General features: G+C 41.4%; 1 protein-coding gene across 1 annotated transcript in view; it reads left to right on the top strand.

Moving 5' to 3' along the window:
* LOC149463689 (uncharacterized) overlaps positions 1-16,598 on the top strand; it is a 144,871-nt gene that overhangs the window by 106,629 nt on the left and 21,644 nt on the right. Inside the window, exons 31-35 of the mRNA XM_089675332.1 lie at positions 1,935-1,988; positions 7,678-7,731; positions 11,529-11,582; positions 12,609-12,662; positions 13,454-13,507. Coding sequence (XP_089531458.1) covers positions 1,935-1,988; positions 7,678-7,731; positions 11,529-11,582; positions 12,609-12,662; positions 13,454-13,507 — 270 coding nt within the window. The remainder of the gene's footprint in view (positions 1-1,934; positions 1,989-7,677; positions 7,732-11,528; positions 11,583-12,608; positions 12,663-13,453; positions 13,508-16,598) is intronic.

Below are 16,598 nucleotides of genomic sequence, written 5' to 3'. Positions count from 1 at the left end.
TCTACTGTCCCCATTCCATCTGCTAATAGGATTTTAGGCTTTGGGATGGTACATGTGATTGGCACAGAGCCAATCAGGACTGTGCAGACAGAGGGTCAGGGGTCCTACAGCCTCACAGGACAATAAGGGGAGACTGAAAACTCCTCCAAAAGCCGTAACCAGTGCTCTGCTGGACACTGAGAGAAGTCACAAGACTGCTCTAACTGCTGATGAGAAAAGGTATTTAGTAGTTTATATTGACTAAAATAATTGCGTTTCCACATTCTGTGTGCTGTGGGAGACCAGATACAGTGAATGCAGGCTCCTGAATCTAGTAACACTTTAAGTCAAAAGAGTACACAACTATTTTGCTTTCAATAATGACATCTATCTTCAATGTATGGGTACTGCTATGGGAAGCAAAATGGCACTGCAATATGCAAACTTATTTATGGATGACCTGGAGGACAAATTCCTGAACATCATACAACGAAAGCCATACAGATACTTTCGCTACATCCTTACATTTTCATCATATGGACAGAAGGTGAAGAAAATCTAAAACAATTTTATTCATTGATCAATACCTTTCACACATCAATAAACCGAAAAATGGATTATTCAAACACACGTCAACTTCCTAGACACTATAGTATACATCAGAGATGACAAGTTGCACACCTCAATACACGAGAAACCCACTGACAGATGCAACTACCTTCACAGTTCCAGTTTTCACCCCCAGCACACTAAATGGGCCATCATGCACAGCCAGGTCATCAGATACCACCGAATATGCTAAGACTCAGAAGACTCAGAAGACAGAGTTAAACATCTCAGAACAGTTGCAGACTGCTTCCATAAGAAAGGTTACAAGGAAACAAACCATCAACACCAGCATAAACGCGGCCTTTGTTGTTTTTTTTTTGGGGGGGGGGTTCTCCCTCAGAGACTGTCTTTTAAAAAACATTCTGCTAAAACTTTGTGAATTAGTACTGCTTGGAGCTTGAAGAAGGGGACATACTCCAAAAACTTGTCCTGAAAATTGTATATTGTACAAATTAAAAAAAAGTATCATGGACAGTGCCCAATTGTTTCTGTCTCAAGTGCACTTATTTGGCTACAGTCAACAAAGCATTAATCATCTTCAACAGATTGGTAGTCACTGACACCTTGTGCTGAGTTGTCTGATAAGAGAGGCATAGCTGTGTGTACTGCATCACCTTGTTTAAATATTTCAGATTTAGCTATTGAGTTCCATCTGTCTGTTTTTGGCATACAGGATAGGCCCGGAAGCTGGCGCGTGTCAGTGGACACTTGTCCGCTGACACCCACCGGTCCATAGTGGTCTATAGATGGTCCGATCGGGACCGCCTGAACAACTGATAGGCGGACACGATCGGACTGTTAGTGTGAAAGAAAAGAGAATGAAATTCATTAATACATTACATCAACTATTACATTTCTTCATTTGGTTTCTGTCCTAAGCTAAAATTATGTCATACATCTCATTAGTCTTCATGGGCATTTTTTAATCTTTCTTCTGGAGGAGGGGAGAATGAGCTTTCCCAGCACACCTTCCTACCTGCATGCCTAAGCTATGGGCAGATGGATTCCAGGAAGCAATGCTACATTATTTGCCCTTACTCCTGATGGCTGCTAGAAATGCTAGGGGATGTTTTTCAAAGCTATTTCTCAACAAAAAAAGGCATGGAGACATGGATGAATGGTTTGCTTTGAATATTAAAAATTAATTAAATAGCTTTTTACGTTTGTGGTGCTCAGACACAGTTAAGTTCCACTTTAAGAAATTATATACCCCATACCTTTTTTACTATTGAAAAAAAAGTTCAGTCATTTGTAATAGTTTGCAGTTTTATGACCTCCCTCTTGTGATTTTCAATCACTGTAATATTTAGTGTGTGGTATTCATAATTTTACCCTTTTTTATTTAGGGTCCAGCGGGTCCTCGCGGTGAGATTGGCAGGGACGGACCACCTGGACCACCCGTAAGTAACATTGTGAAAAGACTTTAAAATGAAATTTCACAAAAATTTCAAAATGCTGGGAGCTTGACACAGGTGTATTTGCTGTGGTGCCAAAACAAATGTAAATTAATATTTAAAGTCATAAAATCGCCCTTTAACACTTCACATGACCATAACAGTTATTAGATTGAAGTATAAAGTTTACACATTTTCAAATTGATGTTAATATTTTTACTATTCATATCTGATTTATTGATTGATTGATTGATTGATTTTAAATAAAAAATAATTTAATTCATGACAAAATTTTAAAAAACCACCATGGGTTACCTAATAAGAGCTTGTCAGATGATGTTTGCTTTGAGCCTTTGTTTGTCTGATTGAAGCCTTCCCAGAGAAAAATAAAAATTGCAGTAGCTAAGAGCTCCACCTGCTAGCTGTATAAAAGACTAGATAATTTGCAAATTAGCCTGACAAAAATAAATAAATGAAAACAAAAATATTTATTTTTATTTTGGGACCGTTGGATGGCTGATTCCTTTGTGGTTCTTTCCTCTAGCCCCATTTCACTACTGTGTGCTGCAGTGAAGTAGGGGCTTGCTATTAGAACACTGCAATGCCAAGGAATGACACCCCCGGAAGTGTCAAACACAAAGACGTTTCCAGAAATAATTTCTTCTCGAAACAGCAAAGTTCAGTGGTTCGGCACAGGTAAGTATAAATTGCTTGCTTTGCAGGGTGTGCTTCTTTTTTCAGCACGGTTATGGCAAGAGATTAACAGTGCTGACTACTTAAAATATTGATTTGTTTACTCACTAGTATGTGGAAAAATGAAGACCATCACCCTGAGGGCTATAAACCCTCCCACACCAATCCTGCTCAGTTTAGAAAGCAGTCCAAATTGAGAACAATAGCATATGAAGAGAGGGAGCTGTGTCTCTTAATGAGTTCAGAGTAAATATTTTATGGCGAGTACAAAAATCCAATTTTCTCTATTGTTCATTGAAGGACACATCTTGATATTAAGAAACCTAGAGATGTCCAATAGCAGAGCAAACAATGGGGTGGGCACACCCAAACAACAGAGGTGAGCCAGCTCAAGAAGAAAACATCAAAACAAACAGGAAAACAAGGGAATTAAATAGCAGCTTGTAGAACCTTTTGACTGCAGCTATCATCTGTGGAGGGAGAAACACCAACCCTTAAAACCTAGAGAAAATATATACAGGATGCCAGGTCTCAGGTGTACGAATCAATGACACTAAGGCCTGGTGACAAATAGCCCAAGAAACACTCCCTGTCCTAGTGGAGTGTGTTTTGTCTTTCAATATTTTTACTGAAAAATTGGTATACACAGAAATAGAAACATTGCCCACCTACATGGTGAGTTGGGGTGAATAAACATAATCATAAAATATAGAGGCACGTGAGAAAACATTAGTCGATGATGTTGTAAACAGGAAAACACCATCTCCACTGGGTAGCAAATGTTCCATCAGTCAGTAAACATAGGTAGTTCCATATAGATATTTACCAACAATAAGAAAACAAAAAAAAAGATTAGAAATAGAAGAATCGAAAGAAAAGATCCAGGATAGGTCAGAAAAGAAGGGGAGAAGGAAACAAAAAGAAAAAAAAAGGTGAAAAGGAAAAAGGGGAGAGAGAGGGTCAGCCGTAGTACTATTAAGTAATAGAGATATATCTGATCCATGGTTCCCGCGTCACCTCAAACTTAGAAGTATCATTATTGACAATGCTCGTAAGTTTATCATTTAGTGGAGTGTGTTTTAATAAGAACACAGAGCATCAGAGGTCTGCACAAAAGCCTGTCAACTCCACTTAGAAATAGTGGATTTGGTAGCTGGAGGGACCTTCTGGAATGGCAAAAAAGGAATCAGTCTGCCTAAAAGAAGCAGTGCCAGAAAGGTAAATCCTGATGGTTTTCAACCCATCCAGGCAATGGAAGGATATATTCTTGGTATGGACAAATGCCATACCTAGGGAAGGTAACACAATAACTTTATTAATGTAAAAAGCAGAAACCTACCTTGTATAAAAAGGAGGTTCTTGGTCTCAAAACAACGTTCTTTCTATGCAAACTCAAATGAGGCTCCCAATGCCGATTTCTAAGAAACCATTCAGGCCAAAGTGATGGGCAGAAGAAAGGCCACCTTATGAGATAATATCCTCAAGAAGATATCCAAATAAACTATATTGCCAAAAGTACTGGGATACCTGCCTTTAATGTACACACACACATGAACTTTAATGGCATCCCAGTCTTATTCCATAGGGTTCAATATTGAGTTGGCCCACCTTTTGTAGCTATAACAGCTTCGACTCTTCTGGGAAGGCTGTCCACAAGGTTTAGGAGTGTGTCTATGGGAATGTTTGACCATTCTTCCAGAAGCACATTTGTGAGGTCAGGCACTGATGTCGGACAAAGAACCAGCAAACACAAATGCTCCTGCGCTTGGGGATGGACTCGATGCTACAACCACATTAAGAATGTCCTGGAACATGCACACCTTGCTGCCCTCAAATGGACCGGGGGAATCCAAATATACTGAATGGGGAAAGAACAAAAAGAGGGCGCACAGGCCTAGTGCATTACCATAAAAAATGTTTAATAAAAAATAAAGTAGGTGTTGTACTCACAAACGACAATATAGTCAAGGCACATCATAGAAGAACAGCTGGATCAACACCGCGCTGAGTAACAGTCCACAATAGGGAGTTTAGACATCCAAAAGGCTGACGCGTTTCGAGGACTTGCCTCTTCCTCAGAGCCACTGATGTCGGACAAGAAGGCTTGGCTCTCAATCTCCACTCTAATTCATCCCAAAGGTGTTCTATCGGGGTGAGGTCAGAAATTTGTGCAGGCCAGTCAAGCTCCTCCACCCCAAACTCGCTCATCCATATCTTTATGGACCTTGCTTTGTACACTGGTACACAGTCATGTTGGAACAGGAAGGGGCCATCCCCAAACTGTTCCCACAAAGTTGGGAGCATGAAATTGTCCAAAATGTCTTGCTGTATGCTGACTCCTTGAGAGTTCCTTTCACTGTAGCTAAGGGGCCAAGCCCAAGCCCTGAAAAACAACCCCACACCATAATCCCCCCTCCACCAAACTTTACACTTGGAACAATGTAGTCAGGCAAGTACCGTTCTCCTGGCAACCGCCAAACCCATACACGTCCATTGGATTGCCAGACAAAGAAGCGTGATTGGTCACTCCAGAGAACACATCTAGACTGCTCTAGAGTCCAGTGGCGGCATGCTTTACATCACTGCAACCAACACTTTGCATTGCATTTGGTGATGTAAGGCTTGGATGCAGCTGCTCAGTCATAGAAAACGATTCCATGAAGCTCTCTACGTACTGTTGTGCTAATCTGAAGGCCACATGCAGTTTGGAGGGCTTTAGCTATTGACTCTGCAGACCATTGGCAAATTCTGCGCATTGTGCGTTTCAGCATGCACTGACCCCACTCTGTCATTTTCCGTGGCCCACCACTGCGTGGCTGAGTTGCTTGTATTCCTAATTGTTTCTTTTTTGTTATAATACTACTAACAGTTGACCATGGAGTATTTAGTAGCAAGGAAATTTCACAGATGGACATATTGCACAGGTGGTACTTCGCTTGAATTCGCTGAGCTCCTGAGCGATGCATTCTTTCACAAATGTTTGTAGAAGCAATCTGCATGCATAGATTCTTGATTTTATACACCTGTTGCTATGGAGGTGACTGGAATACCTGAATCCAATGATTTGGAGGGGTGTCCCAAAACTTTCAGCAATATAGTGTGGGTTAAATTGAAGATCTTTTTAACACTTGACAGTACTAAATTTTAAATCCCATGGTTGGAGGGAATTCTTAACAGAGAAGCAATGTGTGACCCCTTGAATCACAGTACGAATCAGCAAATGAATAGCAAGACAGCATTGAAGAGGAGAAGACTGTGAGATCTGACCTATGATGTTGCTAAGGGCCAAATGTTATTCTACTCCCAGCTGGAGGAAAGAAAGAACTTAGTCCACCAAAAAAAGCACATGGGGAAACCTCTAGAGACTCACACCAGTGAAAAGTAAGTATTCCACGCTCATTGATAGATCTCTTGGGAAGAAGATTTACGAGTTTTTAGCATGGTTGGGATTATTTATTTATTACAGGTACTTATAAAGCTCTGTTCATTTATGCAGCACTCTACAAATATATTATACATTCACATCATTCTCTGCCCTCAAGGACCTTACAATCTAAGGTCCCTAACCCACATTCATACATACACATAATAGGGCCAAATTAGGCAGGAGCCAATTAATCTACCAGCATGTCTTTAGAATGTGGGAAGAAAGCAGAGTACCTGTAGGAAACCCACACATGCAAAACCCATGCAGTTAGTGCTGTGGATGGGATTCACACCAATGACCCTAGTGCTGCTAAGTAGAAGTGGTAACCACAAGTAAATGAGGTAAAAGTTTTAGCAGAGGAAGTGCATAGATCAAAGTGTACTGATACCACGACTCCACCAGTGCACTTGTTGCATCCACTGTTGGGTCCTGGAAACAAACCTGCCTATCTTCATATTGAACCAAGATGCTAGAATATCCACAGCTAGGATCCCCAGTGCAGAAATATGTCCTGGAACACCTCAGATTAGAGTGACACTTCTCTCAGATCCAGAAAATCTGGCAGCCAGTTTTCCACCTCAGGAATAGGTGGAATAGGAAACATGATGCTCTGCTTAGGACAGAATAGACTTTACCTGCCTTGCCTCTGAAACACTCATGTTGCCCCTAAAGATTGATGTAAGCTACAGCTATGGCATTGTCCGATTGAACCCAGACCATATGACCCGTCAGAAGTGGGTTCAAGCAAAGTAACTATAGACAAATTGCTCATAACTCTAGAATTTTGATTGAAAGCTTTGATTCTTCCTGATACCAACAATCCTGAATAGACAGATGGTCCAGAACTCTAACCCTATCGCACTGCAAATCACAACAGCATTGGCACATAGAAAAAATTGCTTTCTATGTCACCTTGTGGTGACTGGTGTTCATCAAGTGCAGAAAAATGCCAGTCACCAGAGATAGTGTGCATGAGTCCTAAGTTAACTAATCAGGATTGGTGTGGAAGGGGTTATAGCTTCTAGGGGGCGTGGCGTTCAGTTTTCTACGTACCTAGCGTCCATTTCTCCTGTAGGAGGCACCTAAGTTTCATACTATCAAGCTGTGATCCTCAGTAGACGATAGAGAATTTTTTTTTATCAATATACATTTAGCAATAATTGCTTAATTGATCTTGGTCAGGAAGACATCACCAACTTAAAATGTATCTTTTGTATATTTCTTTTTACTACAGTGTATGTTTGAAATAAAAAACATTTAATTCTTTATTGCTGATTATGTTAAGTCAATGACAACTCTGCCAAAGTAAGGATGGTTGTGAGGCGTGAGTATGTATAATTTCTTTCCCAGCATTAGGTAATTTCATTTTGATGACTTTGCACAAAGAGCAGTGATGAGCAGTAACCAATAGCAAACAATCAGAAATTAGCATGCATCAGTTAGCCTACTCCATGCACTGAACTCCAATTGTTTTCAACTAATCGCAGCACTTCATGGCACTGTGCACTTTTTTTCTGAAAAAAAAAAAAAGAAATAGAAATTAAGTTTGCCTTTTTTTATTCTGTCTTATTTTAGGGTCCTGCAGGTCGACCAGGAATGGACGGGGAGCCAGGACCTCTGGGAGAAAGAGTAAGAGAGTGTAACGTTAGAGCCTTTTTGATTGTATGCTGCTTTTTTTTAAGATTTGTAGCTAACCTGTGCAAGGTATCACTGTGACAATACTTTTTATCTTCTCTAACATTGTATTTATTCCTGGCTAACACAGTACATCACATATTTATTTGTAAGCTGGAAAGACTGAAGGTGAATAACTGTATGCTTAGCTTGGTTTGATGGTAGGCCATACCGTAGAGCAGGGGGGTCCCATCTTTTGACTTTCCTGGGCCTCATTGGAATAAGGGGAATTGTCTTGGGCCAAACATAAAATACATTATCATTAAAGCTGGGTTCACACAATCCATATATTGGCCAGTTCAGTAGTAACCAGATGACATTTGGTCAGTGTGTACGGCTGCCTGTCCAACAGAAAATCGGTCTCACAACCAGCTTCTGTCGAACGGGCGTGCTGGAAACCCAGCATCCGATCAGAGCTGGCAGCCAATTATCACTGATAAGTGTGTTCCTGCGGGGGGACAGTCCCCCTGTCAGAACACAATAGCACAGCAGGGGAGATTGCCGCACTAACATTGCTTGTGTTAGTATTGCGTTCTTTAACCACTTGCCCTCCAAGAGGATTTACCCCCCCTTCCTGACCAGGCCATTTTTTGTGATACGGCGCTGCATTACTTTAACTGACAATTTTCTTGGGTGGTATTTGATCGCCTCTGCATTTTTTATTTTTTGCGCTATTAAAAAAAAGACTGACAATTTTGAGAGAAAAAACTATATTTTTGACTTTTTGCTATTAAACATGTCCAGTAAAAAATTTAAAAAATCGAATTTCGGCATAAATTTAGGCCAAAATGTATTTTGCTACGTCTTTGCTAAAAAAAATCCCAATATGTGTAAATTAATTGGTTTACGTGAAAGTTATAGCGCCTACAAATGGCAGTATATATACTGGAATTTTTTTTTTTTTTATACTAGTAATGGCGGCGGTCAGCAGGCATTCTGACACTGGGGGCAAACTGACTGACATCCCCAGTGATCAGTTCTAATAAAAAGCACTGACACTGCACTAATGACACTGGGCAGGAAGGTGTTAACATCTGGGGAGATCAAAGGGTTAACTGTGGGATGTGTGTGTTTTATTGTGTGCTTTACTATGTAAACACACTGTTTTGTATGGCTCTGCTATACAGAGCCATACAAAGCAGTGTGCAGGAGCTGACAGGGGAGAGATCTGTATTGTTTTCATACAGAACTCTCCCCCCCATTAGTAATGCTCGGCGATCACTGGGTGCCGGCGGAGAATCACCAGGTGATCAACAGCCGAGGCCGCCAATGGCGTCATACAGCAGATAACACTGGGTGACTCTAACATCGAATTGTGCATTGTATGATTACCCACCCCCATCTGCTTCAAGGACTGCTGTTTTCCCGGTAGCAGGAAATGTAGATAGGTAATCATACAGTGTACAGTCTGATGTTTGAGCGATCCAGTGTTATCTGCTATGACAGGACAGAGAGCACAGCTCAGCCTGAGCCACTGCCACTTCTCTTGCCACTTCTGTACAGGCAGGAAGCCTGTAAGATTCAGAGGGAGGGGGATTGGAAATTGTACTGGGAACACAATGGGGGAGGGGGATGAGGGGTGAACTGGAAGGAGAAAATCGGGGAAGGGTATGTGTTAGGAGGAAGGATTTGGTTGGGGGGGGGGATTTGTTCTGGCAGGGGGGATGGGGAGGATATTTGTATTAGAATTGGGGTGGGGGGGGATTTCTGCTGGGCAGGGATTTGCTAAGTGCCCTGCCATCACTGACCCCTCTTCTCTGCTGACCGCTGTACTGTACAATGCCCTGCTGACATCTGTCTGCTGCCCTGCTGACCCCCTGTACACTGCCCTGCTGACCTTTGTCTGCTGCCCTTTGACCCCCTGTCCATTGTCCTGCTGACCCCTGTCCCCTGCCCTGATAAACCTCTGTACACTGCCTTACAAACTAATGGCTCCTGTACACTGCCGTACAAACTGCGGACCTTACCCTCTTCCCTGCTGACCCCCTGTACACTGCCCTGATGACCTTTGTCTGCTGCTCTTCTGACCCTCTGTCCATTGCCCTGCTGACCACTGTCCGCTGCCCTGATAAAAATCTGTACACTGCCCTACAAACTAATGGCTCCTGTACATTGCCCTACAAACTGTCAACCCTGTCCTCTGCCCTGCAGACCCCTTGTACACTGCTTTACCAACTCTTATACACTGCACTGCTGACCTTGCATCCTCTGTCCTCCTGACATTTTTACTGCACCCCCACATCAGACAAGCTAATATCCAGCCCTTGGGGGAAGAGTCACGCTGGTGTAGTGGTGGCTGTAAAACGTGGTGTGTGTGCGCGTGCGCGCGGGGGGGGGGGTGACACTATGTTTTACGGTACCAGGTGACACAAACCCCAGTGATGCCACTGCTGAGATATCTATCAAGTCGCGCCTGAAGTCACATTGCCATCCAACTTTGAAAGTGTGCGACTTCAAGTGACTTCAAAGTCGGATCCAGTGTGAACCGGGGCTTACAGCCACTTTTAGTCTGATAATTATTTATGCTGTTTCATATAAAATTAACTCCTTTACAAAGGTAACTGTCTTATGAGAATATGACCTATCTGCCTACTTTAGAGGTCAGGAAGACATCTCCAATGTGTACTCAGTAGGACATCTCTGGATCTATGGCTAGAATAGATTTCTAATTGTTAATGATCTAGGGACCACTGTTCTCCAGATGCCAGTGTTTCACATTTAGAGGGCTAGGCTGTAGTCTGCATCATATCCTTCTATAGGATTAAAAGTTTATTGAACATATTTTGTTCTGCCAGTTTTGCTTTTGAAAAATACCAACACACAGACACGTGTTAATAGCGATTCCTATTTGCATATCATGGCTACATTTTTTTATTGCTTGCAATTTACTATTATATAGCAGTAACAGAACCTTGGTAGTCAGATATGAAACGCTTCCTGCTTGAAGCATGGATTCCACTTATTGTGTATCCAAATCTAAAACGTTTGTCGTCATTCACACTTTTCCAGTGCAAGTATGGAGTGCAACTTTGATGTGACTTTTGATGCAACTTTACACTCTCTAGCACTCAAGTCACATAAAAGTCACATCAAAGTAGTGCAGGAACCTTTTCAAAGTCGCTGCGAGTCGCATAGATCCAAACAGGTGCCTCTGAAAACAATGAGCTGCGACTTGTCAGGTAACATTGTTTCCCAAGTAGCATGACAAGTCGCACAAGTGTCAATGGAACCTTATTGTTTAGATTTGAACAGAGTAGGAAATGGTTAAACCCCAGTCAGGTTTTTTTTCCCTCCATCTTCAAGCACTTTTGTTATATTTTATATGCTTAATTCATTTTAATTGTCTTTTATTTTTTAAGCATACCTACAGTTCACAGTCTTTCTAGGAAAGATAAATACGGATTAAAATATGTACCGTTCCTGGATACAATGAATCTAGGCTCCCAGCAGTGCTAGCCACGTCTACACAGATTTTTGTAATTGTTCATGAAGGTGCATAGCCAGAGAGCAGACTGACTGATCCTCCCCTTCACCAGAGAAAATGTAACCCGTTGGGCATAAAATTAGCACTAGATAGAGCCTGAAACAACATTTTCTCCAGGAAAAGTTAGCTGTTCACCTCTTATTTTTTTCACTAGTTTTTCCATTCCAAGTCCCAGGTACATTTATAAAATAATATTCTACTGACATGCGATTGAATTGGTTGACATTGCTTTGAACAAAACATATAATTACATGTCTATATCTTGCAGGGCTTTACTGGAAAACAAGGGCCTGAAGGACAGCAGGGGCCTGTGGGCATGTATGTAAGTATGTAATGTGCATATTTTAAAAGTACACATTTAGTGGAATAGAGTACAGTGCTTTGAAAAGGTATTTATACCCCTTTTAATTTTCCACATTTTGTCATGCTACAATCAAAAACATAAATGTATTTTATTGGGATTTTATGTGGTAGCCCAACACAAAGTGGCACATAATTGTGAAGTGGAAGGAAAATGATTAATGGTTTTCAAAATTATTTACAAATAAATATCTGAAAAGTGTGGTGTGCATTTGTATTCAGCCTCCCTGAGTCAATACTTTGTAGAACCACCTTTCTCTGCAATTACAGCGTTGTCTTTTTGGGGATGTCTCTACCAGCTTTGCACATCTAGAGAGTGACATTTCTACCCATTCTTCTTTGCAAAATAGCTCAAATTCTGTCAGATTGGATGAAGATCATCTGTGAACAGCAATTTTCAAGTCTTGCCACAGATTCTCAATTGGATTTAGGTCTTGACTTTGACTGAGCCATTCTAACACATGAATATGCTTTGATCTAAACCATTCCATTGTAGCTCTGGCTGTATGTTTAGGTTCGTTGTCCTGCTGGAAGGTGAACCTCCACCCCAGTCTCAAGTCTTTTGCAGAATCTATCAGGTTTCCTTCTAAGATTTCCCTGTATTTGGCTCCATCCATCTTCACATCAACTCTGACTTTCTTAAAAAGGTGTCGCAAGGACAGCAAACGAGGGTCAGTGTATGCAATGGTGTCATTGAAAGAAATAATTATAAGATGACAGAAATTGCAACTCTTCCCTCACTTTATTTAAAATTAAAAAAATTAACCTGAATTATTAGAAAATTAGGCTTTAAGCCATAAATTATTTTCAGTTGTACTTTTGGTGGTTGGTAATTGTCTCCATCTGGTATAAAGCTGTTTTTTTCAATATCATACTAAACTGTTACATTTTCTAAATACATTAAAATGGTGGAAATCTTGTTGGGGAAACTGTGTGGTATTTTGATTTTGAGGTAAGAAAATAAAACATTAATATCCTTTATCCCTAGGGTTTGCCAGGTTCATCAGGTCAAAGAGGCCGGACAGGACATCCTGGGGAGAAGGTACAGTATATGGAAGATCCAGATATTTAAAAATATATTTCTCTGTGTTTTTTATGTTCAGAACTAGAAAAAAGAATTGTGTATTTCTTTTTATTTAACCCTTAAAGCCAGAAGGTGACAAGCACTAAGTAGCTTCTGTAGCATTCTGCAGGCCGATTTAGAGCTGATGTTGTCATATAGACCCAAATAACAGGAAGATCACTTTACAAAGATAGCAGATTGGGTCACAAAAGAGAGATATAACCTCACCCTCTCTCCTGGCAAAAGACAGGACCATATTTGCAAAATAAAAGTTTAATATTTTTAATTGAATCAATGATATAAAACAATTTGCATATAGACTCTCAAAAATGTGCAATACAATTGACCAAATGCCATCATTCTTTGAATGTCAAGGATTCCAAAGCTACAAATGGGACCCTGCCAGGTATAATTCAAGAGTAAAAATTAAAGTTTACCAGAGAATAATAAATGGTTAAAGTGTTTAGTAAGCAGAAACCATGCAATTTAGATAGGAGGAGCCACTCACCCATTGAAATCTGCAGTTCAGCTGTCAGTCAAGGTACAGCTGATAAATCCTGGTATACACCAGTACTTGCCCTAGGATTTGGAGTTTAAAAACCAGTACTATACCAGTTAAAATGGTACAATTGGAAGGTCTACATGTCTACAGTGTTCACATACTGTATCTGTACTGCAGGATGTTGCCCACGTGCTCTATTCCTAAACGTATAGATTACTGTAAGGGTATGAAAATCTTGCTGCATCTGACTTTCTTTTTACATTAACAGGGAGAGATTGGACCACCCGGAATTCCAGGGCCACCAGGCAAAGCTGGTCCAAAGGTAAATTATTACTTTACACTTTGAACGCAATACAAAACACAGACCAGAAATAGGACAAATTAAATAGTGACATATCATATCATTGAAAGGTCATGTTTCACCACAATGTGATATATTAGTTATAGGTGGAGCCTGATAGGGAAAGACAGACAATCACATATCAAAGAGAACCATTCAGAGGTGTAAGAGCATTAGCAAAGAGAAAAAAATGCGCCACTCACCAACCAAGTGCTGTGCAGTGTTTTGCCCCACACACCAGGGCTTGGTCACAGAGGTGACACCTCAAAACATGTCTTGAGCGGCCAGGGCTGTGGATAAGGGTGTAACACCAGTCCTCCTGTACGGGGCCCAGGCCAGCAGGGGGGCCCAGGCAGCTGGGTGAATCAGATGTGGGCAGGGAGGGTGATCATCATTGGGGGGGATGGGAATTACTGGAACCTGTCCCCTGTATGGCTCTCTCTGCAGCAGCTGAAAGCTGGCTTCTTCTCCTCTCTGTACACTTTCAGCTGCTGCAGAGAGAGCCATTCAGGGGATCCAGTAATTGAGCCCCCAAGCCCGCCACACCCATCACCCTCTCTGTGCGCCATACGTTTTCCCCTGCTGTCCAGGCCTCCCTATATGCCCCCACCCCCACAGTGCTGCCGGATTCCCTCCTCTCTTTCCCACTGGCAGATGCATGCACACAATAGGATTCTTCAGGATGGAGAGTGGGGGAGGGGTCTGGTAAATATGTCACATTTATCAGCCCCTTCTTTTCCTTAATGAACACAATGAGTGATCAGTACTGAACAATCATTGTGTTCATTCATAACTGAGGCATAGTAAACTATGTTTTTTGTTTTTTTTTGGGGGGGGCCTTTTAGGTTGGCTGTATGGGGCCCTGTGGTTTCTAACAGCAGCCCTGTGAGCGGCGCTGGCTGAGGCCACATTCATCTACATGCTAATGCACAGGGATGGTGAGCGGCGCCTTTTCTTCTCTTTGATAATGCTCTTACACTTCTGAATGGTGCACTGACGCCATCTCCCTTCCACTGCAACCGGTGGGGAGATGTGTGTCTCTGCTTAGAGCAGCACTATCAGTTTTATTTGAGCCAATCATATATGTTTCCTATACTTCAAGTGGGAGTGTTCATTGCAATAATCCACAACAATTCCTGTCCTCCTAGAGTTTTGGGTGTCCCCATTTATCTTTGTGCATTTCAGGTCATCCTCTTACATTCTGTGTAATATAAATAGGAATAATTTTGGGAGTTAAAAAACCGCACATATATGAAAGTCTGTGTATAGATGTAATTTCGCTGAATATGAGTTTGTTGGGAAAGTTTGTGTCATTGAGGGGCTTAGGTTGGGTGTGTTTTTTTGGGGGGGAGTTATATTTAAGGTTGTGTTTTTGTTTATTGTATTTAGTGTTTATTGTATTAGCTTTTTTTCCCCTTTTTTATATTTGTATGCTGTCTGTTTACATTTGTTTTATTTTACCTTTCTGCTCACTCATTTTTTTTTTCATTGTGTAAAAAAAGTAAAATGATGAGGCTAAAGAGGGGCTATTTTGTCACAGGAAAAGATACAAAAACTTTAAAAGAAGCTTCAGTATGGCTCAGGAGTCATCTAAATCTCAGTGAATCCCTAAAAACAACAAATATCACCTTCATTTCCGCTTCCTCAGTGATACCAATGAATTTTGCAAAAAAAGGTGAAGTTTTGCCACTGAAATTTTGCTAAAATTTTTAAGTAATTAAAAACTTTTACTTTCCCTCATCCCTAATCCTCAGCTTTAATAGCTTCCAAAAAAATAAACTCAGCATTGCCAGCATTAAATGGTGCGTTCCCAGAGCTTACCATCCAGATGGGTTCATTTTTACTTTAAAGTAGTTCTAAAGGCAGAAGGTTTTTTTTTTACCATAATGCATTAAGGTAGAAAACCTTCTGTATGCAGCCCCCCCCCCCCCCCCCCCCCCATGATGTGCACAAGAGCAGAGGGTCTCCTGGCTCTCTCCCTCCTTGCTGGCTCCAACACAGCAGTGGGAGCCCTTGTCTCTTGCTGATGTCAGTTACAGCCAGCGAGGATGGAGCAGGAGTCTAGCCAACTCCGGACACACAGAGCTGACGCAGGAGCAAGCCCACACAAGGGCCCCCATATCAAGCAGTTTTCTATGGGGGCACTCGGCAGGGGAGAGGAGCCAGGTGCACCAGTGGGGGACTCGAGAAAAGGAAGATTGAAGCTGCTGTGTGCAAAACCATTTAACAGACAGGTAAGTATAACATGTTTGTTATTTTTAACAATTAAAATTCCTTTAAAGTAAATTCAGTCTGTATATGCAGTAAAGCATGCTTGTTATACTCACTGTAGAACCTAAGGGGTTAATCCTCTGCATTGTGTAAAAATGCTGTTTGATCCTGACTTCTATGATCCTCCCCCTCTTCCAGTGTCCCCATCTTATCTCCTGATAAGACATATCGTGTGGATTCACTCTGTACATGCTCAATTTGGTGTGTATTGCTAGAGAGGTTTTTTTTTTTCTTGAGAGAGTGCATGTGATCAGCACAGGGCCAATCAGCACTGTCCAGACAGAGTTCAGGGGTTCTGCATCCTCCTAGAGTAAAATGAAAACTCCTTCTACAAGCTTTAACATGTGCTAGACTGAACACTGATAGAAGTCACAAGACTGCTCTAACTGCTGATGAAAAAATGTGTTTAGCAATTTATATTTACTAACATAATTGCATTTCCATGTTGTGTGTACTGTGGGAGACCAGATATAGTGAATGCAGGGTCCTGGGTTTAGTACCACTTTAAGGACCCATTCACAGTAGTGCATTGTGGTGTGACACAGTAATGTGTGCTGCGCTTGCATTCCTTTGAAATGGCACCCCAGTGCACCAAGGCTGCAAAGCACATCACAATCACTTTGTAGTGCACCACATGAATCATCTGTTTATTGTAGGGGCTGCATTAAAAAAATAGTGCATGTCTGAATATCAGTAGATTGCAGTATGTTGGCAGCTAAATCAAAATGAATAGGCTGCCTTAATGCCAGCCATGACCACACGCAAATAGTGCATAAATGTAGTGGGTGTGATAGTGTTCTTG

This window comes from Staurois parvus, unplaced genomic scaffold, assembly GCF_062004578.1.
Source record: "Staurois parvus isolate SC_StPar_1 unplaced genomic scaffold, SC_StPar_1.0 ptg000154l, whole genome shotgun sequence".
NCBI lineage: Eukaryota > Metazoa > Chordata > Amphibia > Anura > Ranidae > Staurois > Staurois parvus.
Note: the sequence above shows the minus strand (reverse complement) of the source record. Positions and strands in the feature narration are given on the sequence as shown.